The following is a 25413-nucleotide window of genomic DNA, read 5'->3' as shown; positions in this document are numbered from 1 at the left end:
AAACTGATGCCCACACCCCAGTGGAGTTGGGGATGAGGGTTTGGGATGTGGGAGGGGGCTCTGGGCTGAGGCAGGGGATTGGGGTGCAGACTCCGCTGCTGACTGGGAGCTGCTAGAGGTGAGAGGCAGGCTTCCCATCTGTCCTGGCACCATGGGGCACACTGCACCCTGGAAGTGGCCTGCAGCAGTCCAGCTCCTAGGTGGAGGCGCACAAGCAGCTCCTGGCCAATGGGAGTGTGCAGCTGGTGCTTGGGGTGGGGGCAGCACGTGGAGCCCTGTGCCTCCCCACCTAGAAGCCAGATCTGTTGCTGGCTGCTTCTGGGGCGCAGCACGGTGTTGGAACTGGTAGACACTGGCCTGCCTTATCTCGGCAGCACTGCCGACAAAACTTTTTAATGCCCGATCGGTGGTGCTGACCAGAGCCACTAGGGTCCCTGGGTGCTGAGCAAGGCGACCTGGTGCCTTGCATGCTGCGACTCAGTACTGGGGTGTGACCTAACTTTGAAAAACACTGCCATAAGACTTGCATGTATCTGTAAGAATGTTATTGCCACTGTTGCTATAGAGATTCACTCAAAGGATGAGTGCAAAGATACCTAGAGAGTGGTTATTTCAATATAAGGTGGGAAAAGGCTTGATACAATTCTGATCTGGGATTTACTTGTGGCAACCCAAGTTTCACTTGATAAACAGTGCCTGAGCTAGGGTCTTTATATATAATATATAATTGGCTATGAAACCATAACTGGAAGATTGCCTGAACTCTCCATACACTGCTTTCCACCATCCTATAGGCAGATCAAAAACATGAAATTTATGAATAAATTCCTTGTATTATACTCCAGAGTACTGTTAGTCAACCTGACTTAATATTCTGCCTGGTAAGGAGGAAAGATAGTGTTCTCTTGTATATTTATAGCCTTACTTTGTAAGTAGAAGAAGTTATTTTGTAATACAGCATATGATCAGCTGTCTTTAAAATTCATTGTCCCTCATCAAAACAACCCTATGCATCTTGTCCATTTGCACCTTCCATTCCTGCTCACTGCCAAGAATTGTGTGAGGCCCCACAGGCAAACAGTTCATCAAATCTCCAAATGCTGTGTAGCCTTTTAACAAAAGTAGATTGGTAATCAGGCTGCTAGCTGACAGGCAGACTCCTAGCAGCTGTAGAAATCGGTCTCTACCTTGATTTTTTCCCTTTGCCAAGTAGAACAAAATATTTTTTATATGCAGTGGGGAGTCACTTCCCTTTGCATTCGGTAGAGGCTACCAGCATGCACATCCGGTTGGAAAGATTTCAGATATGAATGAGTACATGCAGCCTGAGCACAGACCTGGTCTAGCAAGCCAGAATGTGCTTGGCTTTACAGCTCACATAATTTCATAGCACTAATTTAGGTTGGTTCTATGCAGCATAGTGTCAGTATAACTTTGCAAAAAAGTTATATGGGGGTGGGGGGCGGAAGGGAGGGAATAAGATTTGTAAAGATACTGAGTTTGCATAGCTGGCTTTCCTTTTTGTCCCATCTGTTGTTGCTGTTGCTATTACAGTGCAGACTTCTCTGTGGAATAAAAGTCCTTTTGTGCTATGGCCTCAGTGTGATGCCATTCGGTTCCTTTTTGGCAGTTCAGCATGCTGAACTCCCAGGCTTAAGCTGTCGGCAAATGAAACTGAGGCAAGCAGACACATGCAGCAGTGGGGGTGAGCCACCATCCTATTCAAATGTTAATGATGCCCGAGAACAGAGCTCTCCTTTTAACTGTGTTCCAGACCCATTCCTTCCCCTGCCCCACACACTTATAAGCTATATAGCAGCCTGCAGTCTTAAATGCACTTCAGAAAGTCTGTTTAGCAGCATGCATTCCATTGTCTGTGACAAACATTTGCTTATGTTCCTATGACCTACTGTCCCCAGGAGTTTACTCCAAACCATTGGACCAGTCCCCCAACTCTTAAGCAAGTGGTGCTTCTTGAACAAATCCCACTGAAGTCAGAGGGACTGGTGCATAGGGGAGGATTGCAGTATGTGGCCCAATATTTGTTACTAGGATTATGTCTACCCTATAGAGGCTATATTAGCACAGCTATGTTGGCATAATTATGCTGGCATAACCCCACAGTGTAGACACAGCCTACACTGACTGAAGGGATCTTCCTCCTTTCCACCATCCACCTAAATAAACAAATGGTAGCTAGGTTGATGGACTCATTCTTCCATCAATCTAGCTGTCTTTATCGGAGGCACTAGGTCAGAATAGCTGGGTGTTGGTCGGGAGTATGGATTTTTCACATCTGATATACTTGACTTAATCGTAGACCAAGTCTGATAAATACTTCTTACCTGTAAACCCTCTCCCTTTTGCTGTAGGTAGCAAAGCAGTAAGTGGCCCAGCATTGTTCTCAGATCCAGCATTCCTTCTACTCTTAGAAGCCTTTGGCCATAAAACCAGTAATACCCTGAAATTTGTATGCTGCACCCCATAGCAATAGAACAGGATGGAGCGGAGGGCTTCCTAAAGATTCAAAGAGGAAGTAATTTTGAGAGGGGAGATCCCATCAGCACTGCTTCTTCCTCAAGAAATTGTCCAGGCATCAGACAGAGTGGCAAGCAGGCAGTCACAGGGGGTGGGTAAATAGAGTGAGTGCCTGCAGTCTTGAGACACTTGGATGCAGTGTTGTTGGAGGTGATAATTTTTACAGAATAGTTTGAAAGACAGGTGGGTAAAGTCAGCTGGCTGAGAAGCTAGTGAAGATGATGGGGAGAGGGGGACATATCTTTCTAGTTTTCCTGAAGTGTAGTGTACAGCTTGGAAGCCAGATGACAAAGTTTCAGGAAGGTTGCCTGTGGGGGAATTTTTAGCCTGTAGCATGTCCCTGGCTTATCAAAAAATTCAGTTCTGTTGGTTTGGCAGTAGCTCATTTGTTCATGATCACAAATAACCCCCACGCCCTGACAGGAAATAGCGTTACCACAGTAGTTCTCCACCTCTGGCAGGCTTCTGACACTGAATGCTACAATAGCTTTGTGAAGTCGTCTTCGTTTATATAGCACCAAAAGTGTGCTAGGTGTATGATGGAAGAGAGATCCCTGCATCAGGATTTAGTTATTGCATTGGTGGCTCATCACTGTCTAAGGGGCATGTTGTCCTGCCTTACCCAAAGCAGTGCACTTCAGTGGGGCAACTAAACTGCAGGTGGGTGTGGGTAGGCATCATTTACATACAGGGTAGCATGCATTGCAAATCTTAAGGCATGTGGCAGTTAACAGGACTGACTCTCTGGTCCATAGCAGAGTGGTTCATGGTATGGTCAAAAATAGGACCCTTGCATGTAAAAATGAGGAATGGTTCTGGAACTAGAGCCAAGACACATGCTGTTTACTCCTGTAGTGTCTGCCATTGCCTTACCCAACCAGCACATATCACTCCTTACTGCAGTCGTCCTTGCTCGTTTGAGTGTCTAGTATCTCAGCATTTGCACTGTTGCCATCCAGGCTGAGACCAGGGGTCTAAGCTGTATAGCTTCCCACCTGCAAACTCTCTGGAATCTACCTACATACAAGGGAAACCCTGGCCTTTGCTGTGGTGCCAAAGTCTTAGTGTATCAATAACTTAGGGTTGCTCCATGCTCCAGCTTTTTCCAGCAGGAGTCCTGTTTCAGATGGGTTTAGGGGGGGCATCTGAAATGAGTTTGATAGGTGCTTAGTTCTTAATTGGTGTCTCTTACTCGGAAAACTATTGTACAACTGGCAGCCTTCACTCAAGGAGGGAGAGTGAGGGGGCATGTAAGAAGATGCAGCGGGGTGGTAGTGATCTGCACCAGTAGAGCTGCATAGGGCATTCTGTTGCTACCTGCCTCAGTTTGGCCTACCCTAATTACCATCACCCTACGTCAAATTTGGCAAACTTTTTAGGGGCCCCTCTTATCTCCCTTTATAAAGGACTCTGTAGTAGTGGTATGAAGTGCAGGGAGTCCACAAGGATAGTGGGTTCCTTCCCCCTGCCCCAAATACTCATAGTCAACAGGTGGAAGTTGGATTATTTGATTCTTTTCTAAACTTGCCTACCCCAGCACATTCCCAGGTAACCAGTGAGCCCATGAATGGTCAGCTGTGACAGTTACTGATGTGCACACTGCTCTGTCTTCTTTTCCAGGTTGTGAAGACAATTGGGCTGAGAGAGGTCTGGTTTTTTGGACTTCAATACCAGGACACCAAGGGCTTCTCAACATGGCTGAAACTCAATAAAAAGGTATATGCATAGTTATCCAATTTGTACACTTGATAATTTAGTGCATTTGTTTTAACTATTCTCTTCTGGAATCTTGTCCTCAGCTGGATGGGATGCTCAGATCCTCCGTATGCTGCTCTGAATAGTGAACCTTGAGATGTATATGATTTTTTTTTCTAGTCTGTGCTGACTGTTCCAGAATGGCTGGCACATCTGTATGTTGTAGACCTAGCCAATCTGCTAGGCAGATTTATCCAGGCAGATCTAATGTGGTGGATCAAGGAAGAGACTTTATCCATGTGTAGTACATCTGGTGAATAAGACTCCTGGTGTGGTGCCATCCCTAGGAAGCACTGTGGTGCATGACTTACTGATAGGTTCACAATAGCATTTGGCAGCTGCTAAACAAATGAGAAATAATCTTGGCTAGACTGGACCAACTCAGCAGTTTCCAATGAATTGCTCAATGGGAGGATACTTTATGCTTTTTTGTTTTGTGTGTCAGAAGGGAAGTGTGTTTTTGAATATGCTTCTGTCTTTCTTACTCCCTTTTTATTACACACTGCTCAACTCAGCTGGCAGGCTAGCTCTAAAACTGGATGGTGCCATCTCTCACTCCAGGTGACCGCACAGGATGTGCGCAAGGAAAGCCCGCTGCTCTTCAAGTTCCGTGCCAAGTTCTACCCAGAGGATGTGTCCGAGGAGCTGATTCAGGACATCACGCAGCGCCTCTTTTTCCTCCAGGTGAAGGAGGGCATCTTGAATGATGATATCTATTGCCCTCCAGAGACTGCTGTCCTTCTGGCTTCCTATGCCGTCCAATCTAAACATGGAGACTTCAACAAGGAGCTGCACAAGCCTGGCTATCTTGCTGGTGACAAACTGCTCCCTCAAAGGTATGCAGACTTCACCAGCCTCGGACCTCCCAGCACCATGAAAGGCACAAGTGCTATATTTACTATAGCTTCACTTACTCTGTCGTCTTGCTTGTTTTGTTTTTCTCAAATCATCTTAATTATGATGGGGTGTGCAGGGAGTGTCTTTCCATAAGAGCAAGGCTGTTGCATTTCCTGCACCCCTGTCTCTTCTCCCTGGGCATTTGCATTTTGAAGAGTGGATTGCAACTCGGTATAAAAGTGCAGGTAGAAACTTAAATTTCTGGGAATAATTTAAGATATCCGAGCAACAGAAAGAAGGGGGGAACAAAGAGCAAAGGAGTCAATTTTGGCACTAAAATTCATAAACGGGTATGATGGTACAAAAGAAATGAGAAGCTGGATATCCTTACTTGGCTAAATATTCAGGGCTCCTGTCACATTACGCTGTAGTCTGGATATGCGGCAGTGGTGTTCATCAGGCCAAATTGTTTCTTAACCCAATTAAATGCTCTAAGAGTCAACGCTGGCCAATAAGGCCAGCATTTACTATAGAATTTCTGTTGGCATTGTTATACTGTGCATTGAGACATTTAGACTGTACAGCACTGCATATGCTCAGACTTGTGGCCTGTCTCCGTCTAGTTCCTTCTTTCATACTGACAGGATCTTGCTGCTCTTTTTTCCTTTCTAGAGTTCTGGAGCAGCACAAACTCAATAAAGACCAATGGGAGGAGAGGATCCAGGTGTGGCATGAGGAACATCGGGGAATGCTCAGGTAACTGATCAAGGTTCGATCTCACTCTGTTAGAATAGTATGGTCATACTACATGGTAGTTCTCAACTCCTGTAGATAAGGTTTGTGTCTAAACAAAAGATCATCCTAGGGCAAAGGCCTCTTATCATTGTTCTAGCCATCTTGCTGAAGAATAACTATCTTGTCTGTCTCAGCCAATACTAGCTGAAAGTTTACAATCGCTTTAGCAAAGTGAAACTGAACTTTTTAAATAGTTGCATTATAAGAACACCCAGACTGGATCGGACCAATGGTCCATCTACCTCAGTATTGTCTGACAGTGGCCAGTGCCAGCTGCTTCAGACAGAATGAATAGAACAGGGCAATTTCAAGTGAGTCATCCACCTTGCAGTCCCAGCTTCTGGCAGCTGGAAGTTTAGGGACCTTGTCAAAGGTTTTTAGTGTTTAACTACCCTCTAGTCATCTGGTACAAAGGCTGATTTAAGTAATAGGTTATGTACCATGGTTGTTAGTTCTCATATGCAATTGCAGGTCTTTCAGAATTCTTGGAATACCATTTGTCATGGTGACTTATTGTTTAACTTGTCAGTTTGTTCCAAAACTATTATTATTTGACACCTTGATCTGGGACAGTTGCTCAGATTTTTCTCTTAAAAAGAATGGTTTGCATGAGGAGATCTGCCAGAGATCCTCTGCAGTGAAGACTTCAAAGAATTATTTAGTTTCTCCACAATGGCCTTGTCTTCCTTGAGTGCTCCTTTAGCATGTCAATCGTCCAGTGGCCCCACTGACTTTGGCAGGTTTCCTGCTTCTGATGTACTTGGCAACAAACTTTTTTTTATTTTCGTTTTGTATCTTCAGCTAGTTGCTCTTCAAATTCTTTCTTGGCCTGCCTTTACACTTGATTGCCAGGGTTTATGCTTCCTTATTTCTCAGTAGGATGAGTTCCAAACTTTTTTTAAGGAATGTCTTTTTGCCTCTAACCACCTCCTTTACTCTGTTTAGCCATGGTGGCATTTTTGGGGTCCAATTTTTTTTGTTAAATTTGGGGTATACATTTAGTTTGAGCCTGTATGGTGTTTGTTTTAAATGGTTTCCATGCAGCGTGCAGGCTTTTCACCCTATTAATTTGCATTTAACAAAAGTGAGGAAGCTTGTATCGTTTCCCCCCCCCCCTTTTTTTTTTTTTTAAGTTAAATGCTACCATAGTGGGTTTTTTAGTATTCCTTGTCCCGCCAAGACTGTTCAACTTACTTACATTATGGTCACTATTACTGAGTACTTCAGTTACAGTCAGTCACCTCTTTGGCCAGATCCAGTGCTCAATTTAGGACTAAATCAAGAATTGCCCCTCCCTTTTGTGGGTTACAGCAGTGGTTCTCAACCAGGGGGCTATGAGAAGGTTTCAGGGGTTTGCCGAGCAGGGCCAGTGTCTGGCTTACTCATTGGAGCCCAGGGCAGAAAGTTCCCTCTCCTCATGGGGCTGAAGCCTGGGGCCCTGGCACTTGGGGCTGAAGATGAAACTTGAGCAACTTAGCTTCATGGGGCCACATATGGCATGCGGCCCCAGGCAACTGCCATGCTTGCTACCTCTAATGCTGGCCCTGGCTTCTATATGCAGAAAACTAGTTGTGGCACAGATGGACTGTGGGGTTCCTGTAGTATGTTGGGGGAGAGTGGGGGCTCAGAAAGAAAAAGGTTGAGAACTCCTGGGTTTCAGGACCAGCTGCTCCAAGAAACAGTCCTTTAATGTGTCTAGAAATTGTATCTCTGCAACCCTTCCTGAGGTGACACGTGTCTAGTCATGGGGATAGTTGAAATCATCCAATATTATTGTTTCCAGCCTTTGTAGCATCTCTAATCTCCCTAAGCATTTAATCATCATGGTCAGGAGATTGGCGTTCTATTCCTGCTGCTATCCTCGTATTGTTCAGGCATGGAATTTACCATAGAATCTTAATGGAGACAGTTTGGTTCATTTTAGGATTTTTACTTTGACTCTGTCATACAGTGTCACTCCCACACCAGCATGACCTACTTTCATTCCTATATTTTGTACCTTGGTATTACTGGGTCCCATTAATTATCCTTCCACCAAGTTTCCACTATTATATCAGTATCCTCATGTAACGCCAGGCACTCTAGTTCATCCATATTAGTATTAGACTGCTAGCATTTGTGTATATAAGCACTAGTATATTGTCAATGTTCAATTGCTTGCCTTCATGTGTTATTTAAATGGACTTTTTTTCTTAAACATTTTGCCTGGTTCTCACTACCTCCCTCATCTGCTTTACCAACTTCTTTCCTATCTCTTTACTAGGACATAAAGTTCCCCCTCTAATAGAAACATCCCACCTGAACCATATGCTCCTCTTGGCTTTTGCCCAGCCCGTAGTTTAAAAAATCCTGTCTGCATTGTCATGCTCTGAGGTGTTGTCAGACTAGTTGCCATTAACCAATCAATTGACAAGGCAGTAAATTCTCTATTTTTGGCTTATCTGGTTTCAAATGTGAATATCTGCTCTCCTTTGCACGTTTTAGGGAAGATGCCATCTTGGAGTACCTGAAAATTGCACAGGATCTAGAAATGTACGGCGTGAACTACTTCAGCATTAAGAATAAGAAGGGCTCTGAACTCTGGCTAGGTGTTGATGCTCTTGGACTCAACATTTATGAGCAGAATGACAGGTAACAAAAGGACGTCTCTCAGTTCACTGCCCCCTCTCTTGTGACCTTTCATTCCACAGTGCAGATGCAGCTAACACACAAACTTCCTTCTCCAAAGCAAAGGAATACTTTGAAGAATCAGGTTTTTGGAACAGATAGCTGTTCCTCAGTCAGCTACACAGGAAGGTGGTTCAGTTTGTTGGGATGATGCTATTTGCGGTCTGCAAACGCCTCCAAATCACATCCTCATGGCTCTTGGCAATGTCCTTGATATAAACCTTGTGATTCAGTACTCTGGATCTCCTGCATAAATACAGCTGTTCACTATCATAGGGTAGATAGATCAAGAAACTGAAATTAGGCATTGATCAAATCCCATTAAATGGGGTTTGCGTAAAGACTGAGCCTTCAAACCTTAAGGAAGGTCTATGCTGAAAACACAGCAGCTGTGCCACTGTAACACTTAAGACAGTGAGAGCGCTGCTCCTGCCAGCATAGCTAATCTGCCTCCCAAGAGGCAGTAGCTATGTCAACAGGAGAAGCTGTCCTGCTGACACCATGTAGCCCGTACCAGGGGTTAGGTTGGTATAACTACATTGCTTGAGTGTGGATTTTTCACAGATAAGTCTGTAGTGTAAACCTGGCCTTACTTTCTCTAATGGGGGAGAAGGGTTGAAAAGCTGTCAACTCCTGCTCTTATATTTTGTTTTTTACATGCCTCTTCACTCTTGTTTCTGGCATTGGCTGGAACTGGGAATTACTGAAATACTCTGAGAGCCAGTTTGAGATTTCCAGCCCAGTGTTGTAGACTAAGAATTTGAGTCAGCTTGGGGTAACATCTACTAAAAACTCCTCCTTTCTTTCTTATTGCAGGTTAACACCAAAAATTGGATTCCCTTGGAGTGAGATCAGGAATATTTCATTCAATGATAAGAAGTTTGTTATCAAGCCCATTGACAAGAAAGCACCAGTAAGAAACAGTACTCAGACATAAATCTTTAGCATTTTATACATAGAGTTGAGCTAAACATTGTTTATACATTTAAATACTACCAATCTAGTCAATTCTAGAACCTTCTGTTTGCATCATAAGGCATCCACATATTGCCAAAGTAATACCTCAAGCATTGCAGAGCAGGCTTACTACTATTAAGTGGGTAGATGGGTTGGCATGGGGAGGGGGTTTATACAATGGCTATTGTATATAGTTGTCCACTTCTGATTTGATGACCGGCTGCCTTACATCAAGATGAGAAAATTACTGCTGAGATTTTTCTTCCTTGTTGATGTGCACTGAAGAATCTTACTATTTCTGATAACCCAAACAAATCCCATTCACTCTAGAAAAATCCAAAGTACAATGCATTTCTAATCTCTGCAATTCTGGAGAAAATGAAATCAAGCTGTAGCTCCTTGGCTTCCCCATATACCTATTTATATCTTCTTCTTTCCTTCCCTGGATGAAGTTACTGCTGCTTGGAAACCACCTTGCAGCTGTTGTACCTCAGTCACATAACGAAGATGCATTTTCTTCCCCTTTTCTGGCATAAGGGGAAACCTTCTTTCTCACGTGTCGGCCAGAACATTACAATCCTAGTTGAATAGAAAGAGTAAGGGTGTGAGACCATGTGGTTCATCACCTTTATATGATCCTAACAACTTTGTAGAATGTCTCAGAATGTAGAAACTCTTCCTTAAAACCAGACACTGAGGTTTGATAAAGGAATGCTTTAACTGAGTTCTGAGTATTTTCTGCACTGCATGCATATCCACACAACTGAAAATCCAGTTCCAGTATGCACTAAGCAGAATGTAAACCCTGAGGATTTTCTGAGGCCAGAGACTTGAACTGCACCATAGATCACTGGGAATCCCAGGAAAACTGACAACTATATAGTCTCCTTGTAATCTCCAAAATGTGCTTGTGGGGAAACATCTGTACAAGTTCTGTCAATCTTCATCATCTAAACCAACTGTTTAGTACTGCTAATTCAAGGCACTTGACCCATGTCATCAAGCACCTGTCTGTGCTGGGTATAGGTGTTTGAAATCCGTTTTTATTACTGGTAATGGGCTCCCTCAGACACTTGACATTTTTTATGTGCAAGGCTGCTATTGGATACAGTGTTGTGTTTGGCGCATGCTTGGGGAGTGATGAATCTAACGCGGTCTCCCATCTGTCCCAAGGACTTTGTATTCTATGCCCCACGATTACGGATTAACAAGCGAATCCTGGCACTGTGCATGGGGAACCATGAGCTCTACATGCGCAGACGTAAACCAGACACCATTGAGGTGCAGCAGATGAAGGCACAGGCTCGGGAAGAGAAGCATCAGAAACAGATGGAGAGGTGGGTACTGCAGGGCTCTGAGTAACTAGTGTTTTTGAGTCCACTGCTAGACTGATTAAAGCAGATTTCATTTCATTTCTGCTCCAATAAACCTAAAGATATGATGTAGATGGCACTCCTTATAAATATGACCCTGTGTAAGACTGCCTTGGGCAGCTCAAAGCATTTCAGGTCTATTCATATCAATATCATGATTCTGAATCTTAATGATGACTCTACAGGCTATATTTCAAATTAGTCTGGGTTGTCCACGTAGGTGACCTAAACAGGGCTGTCGGTTGACCTGTACAACTTCTACAAATGAGAACCTAACCAACACAGTTCACTAATGTTTGCAGTGGTGGTGTTAGTGTCAGTCCCAGGACTGGAAAAAGAGGTGTGTGTCCCAATGGAAGTTGGTCCAATGAAAGACATTATTTAACCCATCTTATGTCTCTAAAGTTCACTAAGTCATTTTCTGCTTACATGCTCACAGGTCTTCTATAATAAAGTACGGAGATCTTTGAATTGTGGTTTAGATTTAACTGCTGTACTGTAACTTTCTTCCCCAAATCAGAGCTCTGCTGGAGAATGAGAAGAAAAAGAGGGAACTAGCAGAAAAGGAGAAAGAGAAGATTGAGCGTGAGAAGGAAGAGCTGATGGAACGACTCAGACAAATTGAGGAGCAAACCAAGAAAGCTCAACTAGGTATTAGGAAATGTGCATTGGGAGAGACTGGAATAGTCTGATTCTATAGGGCCTTCATTTAAAAAAAAAAAATAATAAAAAAAATTCCACAATTACCTACCCCACCAACCAACTTACTTCCTTGAGCTACATAATCACATGGTGCTCTGGTTCAGTTGGTGCTGATGGAAAGACTTTTTTTCCTGTGGTACCCTAAGGGGGCAGGTGCGAGAGACTGCACCACAGATGACTTTCCTGTCCTTTTCCTGAACTTACTACCTCAAATGGTGGTAAATGTGGTGCTGCCAAAGCAAATTGCTGTATATTTGCTTCTTGGTTTAACTAACACAAAACAGGAGCTTGAGTTGTCTGGTGCTTTTACAGACAAATGGTTCCAACCAATGGTAACCAGATGGTATTTGAAGCTAACTTTTAAAAAAGATGTAATTTGGGGTAGGACAATGCAAAACCAGACTGTCTATGCAGTATATTCCTAACCTGTTCACCAATATTTACTCTCACTTGTTTACCCACATTTCTGTGTTGGGAGTGAAGGGAAAGTGTATGTCTGTCATGGGGAAGGAAGCTTGCTTTCCTGCATGGATTTTGTGCTTGGAGGATCAGAAAGAGAATCTTTGCCTCATACTTTGTGTCCTCACTTCAGAATTGGAAGAACAGACCCGCAGGGCACTGGAGCTAGAGCAGGAAAGGAAACGAGCCCAGGAAGAAGCAGAGAAGCTGGCTAAAGAACGCAAAGAGGCAGAAGAGGCAAAGGAAGCCCTACTGAAAGCATCCCATGATCAGAAAAAGACCCAGGAGCAGCTGGTAAGCAGCTTTCCTGAAAGCTTAGCAGTGGGGGAATAGCTTTTACTAGAGTTCTAGACCACCAGCCTCAAAACTGGGTGAGTTTTATGTAGTCTAGTTGTTGTAGCTGTAGTAGGGGGCATAAGCTACTATTTAAAGAAACTTAATTGCATTTTTCTGAAACTGTGGTCTCTATTTGAGCTGCGTTTTGTATGTAGTGATTGATGGAGAATACTTTCCAGTAAAGGTCCATGTATGTGCTAACTAGTCAAGCTGGGTACTGAGAGAGCAACTTTATGGCCTTGTTCTAGACTACTTAGAGTTAAAGGAAGAAAAGGAGGGAAAGACCAAGCCAAGACCCACAGTTACAAGATGGGCATAAGGCAACTAACAATGTATCCATAAGTGGCTTTAGGTGTCTTTCTCTTGCATCTCTGGAAATCCTGTCTGGCACCCCCCAAAAAAACAACCCACAAAACCCTTCCCCTTTGGTCCTAGTCCTCTTTTATCAGTGTGGAAATGGAACTTCCAGGTTCCTGGGGCTTTAGGGGCCTAATATCAGAAGGGAATTGGTTTTCTCTCCTACTAAAAATAACCTATTACTTCCACAGGCAGCTGAGATGTCAGAACTCACATCCAAAATCTCACAGCTGGAAATGGCCAGGCAGAAGAAGGAGAGTGAAGCCTTGGAGTGGCAACAGAAGGTATCAGTGGAGCCTAAATACAAAAGTATAGCTTTGGCCTTAGCACAGTATTCCTCTTCTTACTGTGGACTGGTCTGACCATCTGGCCATGTCATGCGATTAATTGTATAACCCAAACCACAAGTCCTTTACCATGCGGAGAGCTCTTCAAAATAAGACTCAGAACACTCTTCAGCAGAAAGGAGAGAAGCCAATGTGTGGTAAAGCTAAGTTGCCTCCAGCTATCAATTTACCAGTTATTTCTTAGTTCACCCTGCTAGAACTACTTTTTGGATCAAAAAGTGGTGAGAGCGACTTATGCAGGTAAAATCCAGTAGTTGCACGCAGCTCCAAATTCATTCAGTGTTCCTAAAGTGAATTTATTCAAAAGAATAAGCAGAAAATGTCCACCTTGCAACTTAAATGGACAGACATGGGAATTATCCTGTGGGCAGACTTCAAAACGATGGGCGCACTTACACCTTTATTCATGCCTAATTTGTGTGCAGACTGTGTAGTTGCACATGCCTAGGGCTGGTTTAAGGTATGAGTATACACAGTGCAGGATTTACAGGTGCAGGTTGGGTATCTGAACACTTAAAATGCATACAAATGTGTGCACATCTGCACACACCTAACTCTGCAGTACTTGTACACAGACGGCTGCCCAGATTATCTGAGTTGCCTTTAGTTACTGCAAATAAGCTACAACTCCCCTATCAAAACTCTTTGAGGTTGATGGCCATATGCTAGCTCCACTAGTGTATGATGGTGCCTAGACAGCCTATGAATCCTCTCACTTGAAAGTGCTTCACCCAAAGGGGTTATGGACATTCTGAAAGAGACATCTGAACCCAGATGTTCCCTCTTTTGGGTCCCTTGGACTGTAAGAGAAGCCTTTGAAATGGGTCTCTTTCCCGCTAACCCACTGAGGGATGTTGCCCTTCTGCAGGCTCAGACAGTGCAGGAAGACCTAGAGAAGACCAAAGAGGAACTGAAGACTGCCATGAGCACTCCTCATGTCACTGAACCCATGCAGTCTGAGAATGAGCATGATGATGAACAGGATGAGAATGCTGCGGAGGCCAGTGCTGAACTGAAGGCAGATGCCACCATCAAGGACCGCAGTGAGGAGGATCGCACCACTGAGGCAGAGAAGAACGAACGGGTTCAGAAACACTTGAAGGTAATGCCAGGGGTGGGGTCAGGGATATCTGCTGCTTCTGGGCTGCTGTTTCCTTCTTGCCTGCCATGCTCAGGTAGCTGTAGTGGGGACTAAATGCATCTACTGAGGAGTAGGTGCCACAATCTCATCAATTCAAGACATAGGGAGAGTGGGGGAGAAGCTTGCCTCTCCCCCGCCCACTCCCATCCAATAACCATTCAAACCTCTTGCCAGTGAAGAGTACTTGTGTATTGCCAAGAAAAGCATCTGTCCAATATATTCTGCCCACTTGAATCCCGCTGGCCATCTGACAGCTGTTCAGTGCTGTCTGGAACAGGATGAAGGACTTGGTCCAGTTCTTATCAAGCAGATGTCCATGCCAGTCTGCTGCCCTGTTGGCTGACTCTACTGGATTGCACTGCTGAACCCCAGTAGTAGTCTCTCAAAGGCGGGTTTGAAGTGCCTTGTTGAGAGCAGCACAGGAAAACTGTCCTGCTATCTGTCCAGTACCTACGCTGAACTTCAGTCTGCTGGGTGGTGTCTGTTTAGCAGCGGTGAACGAACAAGTGGTACTCTGTGTGTCCAGCTGTGAATCACTCACTGGATGTCTAGGCTTCTTCACCGGCAGACCAAGGCAGAAATATTACTGCATTGTGCTGTAGCAATGCTAGAAAGGTGGCTGGAATCTGCAGTGCCTTTCTAATGGCCAGGGGTTTGCCATTTTGTTCACTATTTAAATAAATATCTTATATCTTGCTATTGTTGTCCCTTTCCAACCCCTACCCCGTGCCCCCATGGGAAAAATCGCTTGCTAGAGAGCCCCAGGGGGCACACCATTTTGGAGTTTTCACCTTTTTCCTATGTAATGTTATGCCTAACTTAAGTCCAGACTTCTTCATACACTAGACAAAACCTAGATTTGTGAGCAAAGGGTGTGACATCACACATCCCACACTGAAAATACTGGGGGTGAGAGAATACCAGATTAGGTAGGCACAGGGTCTTCCATCTCAAAGGATAGTGTTCTTTTGGGTCTAAGGCCCGCTTTACCTCTTGCTGATCCTACAGCTCAGCGCTGCTGCATGTGCTGGCTTGTAACCCTACTTCTTTCTCCCATCTATAGGCTCTTACCTCAGAGCTGGCAAATGCCCGAGATGAAACCAAGAAGACAGCCAATGACATGATCCACGCTGAGAACATGCGGCAGGGCCGTGACAAGTACAAGACCCTCCGCCAGATCCGGCAGGGCAATACTAAGCAGCGCATTGATGAGTTTGAGTCCATGTAAACTCTCTTGCACCTGCTGTCCCCTCTTTCTCGTCCTCTCCCATCATTCACGTGTAATCGTGCTGCGCTGGAACCACTACAGAAGAGTGACCATGGTCTTTATTTATCGAGTTTCGTGCAGTCTCTGCAGTTCAGCAATGGAGGAACAAACAAAATATCCATGTTGTCTTGGGCGGGGTGGGGACTCCAAATCTGAAATTGTTTTTGCTTAGCTGGGTAAAGTCTCAATTGCACATGGCTTTGTACTGTTCACTGAAACAATTGCATTGCTCTCTGGGTCCACTGGGAGGAGATGCAACCAGACACTTCCACTGAGTTACATATGGTAAAAGTCAGCAGTCTGACACACGTGCCTTAAAACAATACTTCAGTATTAGAATTGAGTAGCTAGGGGCTAGATCGCTGCTTTAATGCAAGGGTTTGGTTTTATTGAGTTGGGGGGTGTTGGGAAAGAAGGTTTGTGTGAAAAAGGGTTGGAAGTAAAGTATAAATGTTTGTGAAAGACCAAAGGTTTTTCTGCTCTCCAAATTTGAGCAAGCCAAACAGATCATCTGAACTGTCAGTGTTAAAACTTCTTGAGGGATCCATCAGACTTCTTTTTAGTTAAGAATAGGAAACTAAAAGTTTCCTGAGTCCTTTGGAGTGATCTGGGCATTTCCATTAAAGTAACTTGTTTTGGAGCAGTAAATTCCCTAGTCAGTGAGGAGAGGGGTTCCTCCTCCAGTTATTCTTGTTCATTGCCATTTGTTGTGCCAATGGCAGGTAGTAGCAGAGACTGTGTTGGAGGGGCTTTAACTTCCACTAGTGACCCCAAACTAGAATTCTAAAGGAATAGGCAAATATGTGAGGGGGAAGGGGAGGGGGAAAAGAGACTTAAAAATTAAGTAGTTCTTAACAAATGAAAATGTAGCCACCAAAAATCATGACTGTCTCAGTATGATGCATTTATTCCTCTCATGCAGATAACTTCCAGAAAAGGCCTTTTTATCATGAATCATTGGTGCCTTATGACTTGTGCACAGATGCATATTGTAGTTTAGGGTTTTAATAAGGTGTCTTTAGTTTTTTAATTAGTTTAAACTAGGAAAAATGACCAGCAGCTGGGGCCCAAAAATAATCGGTGACCTAAGGCTTTTCATTTCATATCTGGTTAATCTGTTAAAGGTCAGTGCCTTCATCCCTTCCTGCCGTCTCTTCTGGTTGGGAAGAGAAGATACCTTGCTAGCTGTCTGTCCTAAATAGAATCCTCTTTTCCTGTTGCCAACTTAATTGTCACAGGATAGCAGCACACTTAATTCCTAACTCAAATCTGTCCTCCCCTTGGAATGATATTGTGTCCTTTGTCTGTGGCCCTGAGAACAGAAGTTTCTGCCCCTAGTGATGAGGTGACTCGGTCCTGAGCTAGCTGTTACTGTTTTACTGTCACTTGTTGGACAGGGCAACAAATGACAGTCATCCAAATGGACTTGTTATGCATTCCTGTCCATGTTATAGGGAAGATTCAGTGCACACTTGGCAGGAAAGAACCGTGTATGTTCAGGGTTGACTTGGACATGGCCTTTAATTCTTTGTAGAAGAAAATGAGGGGAAAATGCTCCTGTTTTAGAAGAGCCCTTTTTAAAATTCAAATCCATCTAAATGGACTCCCCCTCTCCCCTGCTCTTCACATCTTAGCTTAGACTGTTGCTACTTTAAATTTGCAGCCTTCAGCCTGGCTGGTAGTGTGTTCTTGTTTGGCATCTTCCAAAATCTATGCAACTTCAACCTTGTGGGAGCTTCCCACTCCCTCTCATCCATGTAGTATCACCATTATTGGTGGTATAAAGAAAATACCTGAAAACTTACACTAGAGCTCCTCAAAACTCAAACTCCTTCTACTAAGGCAAACTAGAAGTGGTACAGTGGAATGTTAGTGGTGTGGAGAGAAGAGTGCCAGAAAGTCAGTGTTAATACAAGCCTGCAGTATTTCTTCAGGAATCCCTTGTGCTGCTTGAAACCACCACATCTGTATGAGTGATTTTAGAGAAGCAATATCCACTTGTTTGCATGGAGATCCGTGCAAACACTGATCAAGTGGACCTCTGTTGGTAGCATAACCTAATGTAGATCCTTCCAAATGTCCAATACATGCATTTTTGAAGCACTTTTGTCCCCAGACACAATGTGCCTTTAGGCGGGGAGGGAGAAGGAAACCTTCCGTCAACCAAAAAAACTCACAAAACACCCCAGTGCTTTGAAAGTTACAAATAAAATTGCAGTTAAACTTGTCAGAACTTATTTGCATATTTCTTTACTGAAGAGTTGTTGGCACTGATTCTATCTGTCTCAGTAATGAGAGAACAGACAACAATTAAACTTCACTTCTGGTGCTTTAAATCTGGTTCTCAGCAGTTCTGCTCTGTCTGTGACAACTACTGGCTTTTTTTTTCTTTTAAAGTCTTTTATTGCATCTTTAACAGTTTCCTTAATGAGAAGATGCACAGTGCCTGGAGTATGTTTGTTCAAATAAACCTCTTTCTGTTGTGATGGGTCACAGAACACTGCTGAACTCCTGTGTTATGTTGACGTGACTTCTGTTTTTGTCACGTTCTAATTTCAAATGGTCCAATATAGGAATAGAACAGTTCATACCAGTGAGTCCACCTAACTCCTTGTGTAGTTGTTTCAGCTGTGCCCTTTCCTACCAGTATTATATTCCAGTGGTATCTAATGATATTTGATTTCAGTCTTTCTAGCTATGCACAATTAGAAAATATTAGTCATGGGAGGAGGAGATGTTTATAGTCCCCTCGCCCTTTGAAAATGTATACTGTATTGTAAAGAGATGATATTTTGCAAGGAAATTAATGTAAGATGCTTTCAGTATTATGGTGAGATTTCTAGACACATTTTTTTATTATTTGTTACAATACATTGAGCAAATTTTTTTCCTCTTCTCCCCCTTCTCCCCCCCCCCCCCCAGTTTGTTTACTACTTGGATATGGAGTATCCTCTTTGGGGGTTATCCTATGAAGTGTTTGCCTGCCTTTGGTTTTTTTTGTTGCTGTAAATTATGTCTACATGTTTTTGACCAAACTTTTTATTTTGGTTATATTAAAACATCAGTCCCTTGTGGCTTGAGTTACCTCACAAGCCCCATATGGCTAACCACAAAAAGAAACTTGGTATCAAAACACTTTAGTTTGGAGGAATTTGTTAAAGTCCATGTCCTGTTCTTCCTTCAGTGCCAATAAAGTTTAGCGAAATTAAATCCTTGGTGTATCTGGGTTGCTGTGCTTTCTGTTTCAAGCCTTTCCCCCGCCACTTCCATGTTCTGCCACTGCACCGCCATGCTCATTTGCAACAGTCTGTTACCATGGAACTCCAACCTCTCGGCATTAACACATTCCGTAGTTTCTTCTTGATGCACACAAATTGCGGGTTCCATCCTAGCCTCTAACTCTCTACTTAAGACGTAGAAGTCAAAACAGAGTCACAGGATTGTACTGTCCTAACAGCTGAGAATGACCCAAGGTAAAAAACCTGATAGTTATGTCTAAAACTGCTTCCAGTTCAGAGAAGAACCTAAAACGGTTGGATTTTGAGTTAAAATTTTCACTAAATCTTGTTTCTGGTGTGGAGACATAGCTGCCTCTTTGCATCAGTAAGCCACAAGAGGGCAGCATAGATTAGCCTGTTTTTGGTTTTTTTGTAGCTAAATTCCTATGTAGTGGGGATTTGAACTTGGATTTTTTCCCCCCAAGCTACCAGTTGCTTGTTTCCTCACTATCCTCCCAAATCTCAAAAATGTGTCGTTTGAGATTTTTAGGGATGAGAAAATGCTGAAGGAAGAGGGGGATGTTGCACATGCTCTCTCCAAGCTGAGTGTGGGCAGTTTAGTTTCCATATTGAGAGGAGAGTCATAATTGGGAAGAGACAATGATCATCTTGGGGATTTAGATGTGACTAGAGAAGAGCTTTCTGCACCAACCACATTGCCTTTCTGCGCCTCAGTCTCCCCATCTGTAAAATGAGGAGGATAAAGATCCTTATTTTTGATGGTGCTTTGAGATCTATTGTTGAAAAATCATTACAGAACAACTTACTGTTGGCCATCTGTACTTAATAAGGAACACTGGTGGTCATGATTTTGGGGGTCAGTGACACTTCCTATCCCCTCTGGTGGGTTGCAAGCATGTCTCTAGAACAGCCTTCTTCCCCTAAGGCATTGGGTGATAAAGGATCATGATAGGTGGGGCTGCCAAGTAATGATCAAATTTTTGGCCTACAGTTTGCTCAGTGTACTTGTTTTCTAGGAGTGCTCCCAATTTATAACTAGATTATTGGACTCAGCAAAGAAGACAACTGGTTTGAGACTACACTGGTGTCTTGTGTCTTAACTATTTCTTGTTTTAAATCACTGTAAATATGCCTTGTCCACAGTGGTGGAGTCTTAGATGCCTCTTATTGTCCAATCAAACATACCACTATATGGCTGCAGGAACAATACAATATTGACTTTCTCCTAAACAAGTACCAAATCCTTATCAAACATCTGGATTAAGGCTGTATGAACCACAATGGTGTAAGAGGCAACCTTGTATTAAACAGTGTCAAGTGTAGCGGATTAGATATGAGCATCAGCACAGGTGTGGGATTCAAGAATGGATGTGTGTGTGAATGTACTTTAAGACCGCTCTGATCATCCACTTAGTCAATCATGTAAGTGCAGTGACTTCAGTGGAGTTACTCCTGACATACACTGGTGTGAGTAATCCTTAATATCTTCACTGGGGACTTGTCTCTAAGGGTATGTCTATACAATCGATCCAGCAGGGGTTAATTTATCACATCTAGTCTAGAGGCAATAAATCAACCCCCAAGTGCTCGCCTGTTTGACTCCAGGGCGAGAGGCGCAGGCGGAGTGGATGGGGGAGCATCAGTAGTCGACTCACCGCAGTGTCTTCACTGCAGTGAGTAGATCTAAGTACACTGACTTAGCTGAAGTTGCGTAACTTAGATTGAGATTTCCCCCGCCCCCGGGTTAGACCAGGCCTATGCCTATGGCAGAAGTGAGAGCACTTTCACTGTCCTGGAATGGGAAACTAACCCTAAATAACCACCTTCTGAAAACTCTACCCACTGGGGAAGAAATGTACCTGCAAACAGGTGTGGAAAAGTTGAGTTAGGGTGCTGTAATGAAAGCTATTTTGCAGCCTTATTTCACATGCTCCTAAGGCTCTAAAACAACCGGGGCTCACATTTTCCATGCTTGGTCTCTCTTGAAAGGTGTCAAGGCTCAACACCCCCACCCCAATCCATTTCTAAGTTACAGAAAGGTAACGTTGTGTAGTTTAAATGGTAACTTGTGCTTCTAAAGTTTTTGCTGCAACTTTTAAACTTTCCAGGGGTACAGTCTAATTATAATCCTTAACATTTTATGCAGTGCTTTCCATTGGCATAGCACTGTATGAACATGGAGCAAATGCTCTTTGCTCTACTTGAAAGAGGGAGGAGGGGTGAATTTCCTTCTCCTTTCCTCTTACTAACTTTCCATTCCTCACTCTACTGCTAACCCCAATAGAAAGAGAGAACAAAATGTAACTAGTAAAGTTGCTAGTTCTGCACCATGTTAATTTGCTTTATTAGATCCTTGTCATCTGCCTTGTTAGATAGTAAATCTCTGAGGGTGGATTGTATCTCTGTACAGTGTCTAGCACAACGGGACCGCAGTGCTGGTTAAGGCTTCTGGGTGCTACCGTCATACATAATGCTGACCTGAAATGTCAGCATACCCCAAACATACACAAAGCTGTGCGATTCAGGCAAGTTATGGTTATCCTGACTGTTCCTGTGTAGAACCTGTGCCCTTGTTTTGCGCAGGTGACATTTCAGATTTCCTGCTGGTGTGAAGCCGTTGGTGTGATCTGGAGCACAGCTGAAAGTTTCAGAAGCTGGCATTCAAGAAAGGGATATTAGTCTGTACAGCCCTAAAGAGTCTGTATGGGCATTATGTGCTGGCACTGTTGAAGGGGAAGACCTTGTGGAGAGGTAGGTAGTTAAGTGCATGTGTTTTGATGTGCAGTTTTATGGGACAGCCTTTGGTACTTACCAAGGACTGTACAGTGGTTAGGTTTTAGTATTGACTATTTAAATAGTCACTTTTCTCTGCTGAGCTCTGTCCTCCTGCCTATTCCGTGCTCATACATGTTCTCTGCCTGTCCCTCTAACCACATGTGGTGAGAGACAGCTGGAAGCCTTAGTCCCTCCTCTTCTCCCTTTTGCCCCATCTCTCTGCTTACCCTTCCTGGGATTTGTCCCTTTGTTATAACCCTCCGTCTGTTGGGATGTGAGAAGAAACAAAAAATTTGAAAGATGGTTTTTATCTGGTCCAGTGTAAAGAAACTTCCGCCCCGCAGCCTGTTCAGAGAGAGACGTGTTTCTCTTCGGACAGTTGGGCAAACCCACAGGTTAGAAAACACAAGGTTCTGATTTAATGTATTGGCAGGGTTGAAAGCGCAGTAATTTAAGTGATCCAGGGTCAGGCCCCTGGGACAGTCATCCCCAGGCAGGCATGTTCATGTCTATGTCCAATCATCCTCCCAGTGTGGTGGATGGTCTCTACCAAAAGCTAAGAACTAACTGGTAAGGATGGTTAGTGTGGGCTGTTTGTCACAGAGTTATGGACTTTAAGGTCAGAAGGGACCATCATGATCATCTAGTCTGACCTCCTGCACAATGCAGGTCACAGAATCTCACCCACCCTCTCCTGTAATATACTCCTAACCTATGTCTGAGCTACTGAAGTTCTCAAATTGTGGTTTAAAAACTTCAAGGTGCAGAGACTCCTCCAGCAAGTGACCCATGCCCCACGCGGCAGAGGAAGGCAAAAAACACTTGGGATCTCTGCCAATTTGCCCTGGAGGAAAATTCCTTCCCGACCCTGAATATGGAGATCAGCTAAACCGGGGTGCCCGTGGGCGCCATGGTGCCCACGGGGACATCTAAATGTGCCCGCGTCCTGGCCGGCGGTGGAGTATCCGCCGAAATGCCACCAAATTTCGGTGGCATTTCGGCAGCGACACCTCTCGATGATGCCACTTGCTGCCAAGAGACATCATCGAGAGGCATCGCCGCCGAAACGCCGCAGAAATTCGGCGGATGCTCTACTGCCGCCACAGTCCTTCATCTGGCGCCTGCCAGACGAAAAGGTTGGGGACCACTGAGCTAAACTCTGAGCATGTAGGCAAGACTTGCTGGCCAAACACCCAGGAAAGAATTATCTGTAGTAACTTAGATCCCACCCCATCACAGGCCATTGGGCATATTTACTGCTAATAATCAAAGATCAATTAATTGCCAAAATTAGGCTATCCTATCATACCATCCCATCCCTTCCATTAACTTATCAAGCTTAGTGTTGAAGCCAGATATGTCTTTTGCCCCCACTACTCCCCTTGGAAGGCTGTTCCAGAGCTTCACTCTTCTGATGGTTAGAAACCATCTAATTTCAAGTCTAAACTTCCTGATGGCCAGTTTATATCCATTTGTTCTTGTGTCCACGTTGCAACTAAGATTAAATAATTCCTCTCCCTCCCTGGTATTTATTCCTCTGATATATTTATAGAGAGCAATCATATCTCCCCTTAGCCTTCTTTTGGTTAGGCTAAACAAGCCAAGCTCTTTGAGTCTCCTTTCATAAGTCAGGTTCCATTCCACGGATCATCCTAGTAGCCCTTCTCTGTACCTGTTCCAGTTTGAATTCATCCTCCTTAAACATGGGAGACCAGAACTGCCCACAGTATTCCAGATGATATCATTATGTAGCATATTTGGTTCCCAAACAGTTGGAGGTGACATATGTCACCAGAGGTGGGGTGGCTCTCAGCTGCTTTAGTCAACACAGAACAATTGACATCCATCAGCCCTGCATTTACAGTGTGGAGCAGATGCAGGCTTAAGCATGGACAAAGACGAAAGACTCTGAACTAAAGTGAAGCCCATAAATGTGGCTGCACAGCTTCCATGGAGGTGTTAGATCAGTGCATATTGCAAGTGCCCAGAAGATAAGGGATTAGGCACTTGACTGTAACAAGGTGTGTGTGTGTGTTTAGTTTAGTTTAGTTTAGTTTAATTTAATTTATAACCTGGAAAGGTGGGGGGAACTTATGGAGCCCAAAGTGGAGCACTTGTGCTGCAAGTAGACAGCAGAGTCAGGAGGATATTCTACAGTGGACACAGACAAGGCCGTCTCACTCTGTAAGCAGGTGGAAGTAATTCACCTCTGCTAACCCCAGAAACTCTCAGTCCCCAGTGTGCAGATGAGATCAGTTTCGTCTGTATTCTTCCAGTCACTTCCTTATTTCCACAATTAACAATTGGATATAAATGCCCATTGGTGTCAAGCTGGCTAATGCCATTCAAATATATGGATGACTTGCAATAACCAATGTAATTCAGGCTTTCCTGAAAGACACTCTTGAACAGCAATTGGGGCTAAGTCGTGTTCTCATATGTATGTAGGACTCTTAACTTTTCTCCTACTAATTATATACTTCAATTTTGAATCCCTTTATTTTAGGCTATGGAGAAAAAACAAAAATAAGCATAAAGACTCCATGAGAGAGTGCAACCAATTGTCCAATGTTCATGATAAGTCCCGCACTTGACACTGGCCAATGGAGGATGAAAGTCTATTACAGCTACAGGAGTTACTTTAGCTCAAGGATCAATGGTCACCATTTTAGGTCTAGAGGTCGGGAGTTCAATTTCCCTGTGATGGTGGTGGTTACAAGAGTGCTGTCTCCCTGTATCATGATGCATTGACTTTGCTGCACAAAATGACACCTGTCTCTGCAGCTAGTTGGTATTTAATGTCCTGTAAAAGTGGAGGGTACCGTAAACAAGAACAGAAGTTACATTCATCATGGCCTTTGCCAGGAGTATCTTGTATCTGAGAGCAGAATTTCTCCCTAAGGAGAAGTGGAGAATAAACCCAGCTGCAGTTTGACACCATATTCTTCACTGGCTGCTCCAAGTAGTTGTGAAATGTGTTAACCAGCTGTCACTTTGTGTGAAGAGTTTGATTCTGATCTCACCCATGGTATATTGCAGATTTACTCCACTGCTTTCCCTTAGTCGCTCTGCACTGGCACAAGGGTGACCAGGCCCCAAAATTGCTATATGCCCATCCCCTGTCCATTGACTTCACATGGGAATTATAATTTTGTTTTCCTCCTTTCCAAGAAAAACTCAGTTTAAGCTCTTCCGCAAGATGTGCATAGGACAGAGACAGAGCTCAACTCAGAAAAGTCTCACCAGTGCAGCTGTGATTAAAGCAGAGGGCTAGCTTCTGGCTGCAGGTGTGTTTAGCCCCAGTTCAGGAGCAGCTCATGGGCAAGGCCATGACTTTCTGTTGCTGTGTTAGAGAACATCACAGAACTTGAGGCAACTGAATGAGTGACCTAAGGTGGTGGTTGATTGTGAGGGTGAGTCTATGTAGCAGCAGAGGGATAGGAAGGTCAGTATGTAAGCAAGGAATGAGTGGAGAGGAGAAATGACATAAAAGAGGAGAAAGAAAAGGAGAAGCAGAGGAATTAGGGAGGAGGCGGCAGTGGGGAAAAGAAGGGACTCCAGGAGAAGGGGAGAAATGAGGGAGCTGCTGGATGGGACCCTAACTTTGGTGCTCTTCAGAGAGAACCTTAAGTCTGTCCAAAGCAAATACCTAGACCTATTGGCACAGCTCCTGGTCACAAGAGCAAGTTGGAAAAGTACAAATCTCCATCATTCCTGCTGCCTCCAATTCTGAAGTTTTAAGGAAAACAAACCAGGGTTGCGCTGACATAAAGATTGAACAGGGCAGCAAGGGGCTTGGAATATATTGAGCTGGAGTCAGCAGGTTCCAGCAAAGGCCATTTGTATCCCAAGTGCAGTGGCATTGCCC

At 44.0% G+C, this 25413-nt stretch overlaps 1 protein-coding gene across 1 annotated transcript in view; it reads left to right on the top strand.

Moving 5' to 3' along the window:
* The window catches only part of MSN (moesin), a 69423-nt gene extending 53853 nt beyond the window's left edge, over window positions 1-15570 (top strand). The window contains exons 3-13 of the mRNA XM_039488792.1: window positions 4159-4254; window positions 4855-5129; window positions 5803-5886; window positions 8410-8556; window positions 9409-9505; window positions 10723-10886; window positions 11443-11573; window positions 12217-12377; window positions 12968-13060; window positions 13992-14225; window positions 15328-15570. Coding sequence (XP_039344726.1) covers window positions 4159-4254; window positions 4855-5129; window positions 5803-5886; window positions 8410-8556; window positions 9409-9505; window positions 10723-10886; window positions 11443-11573; window positions 12217-12377; window positions 12968-13060; window positions 13992-14225; window positions 15328-15492 — 1647 coding nt within the window. The 3' untranslated portion in view covers window positions 15493-15570. The remainder of the gene's footprint in view (window positions 1-4158; window positions 4255-4854; window positions 5130-5802; window positions 5887-8409; window positions 8557-9408; window positions 9506-10722; window positions 10887-11442; window positions 11574-12216; window positions 12378-12967; window positions 13061-13991; window positions 14226-15327) is intronic.
* The last annotated feature ends 9843 nt before the right edge of the window (window positions 15571-25413 follow it).

The sequence above is a fragment of the Mauremys reevesii genome, linkage group 9 (genome assembly GCF_016161935.1).
Source record: "Mauremys reevesii isolate NIE-2019 linkage group 9, ASM1616193v1, whole genome shotgun sequence".
Classification (NCBI taxonomy): domain Eukaryota; kingdom Metazoa; phylum Chordata; order Testudines; family Geoemydidae; genus Mauremys; species Mauremys reevesii.
This window is presented reverse-complemented; position numbering and strand designations above follow the sequence as displayed.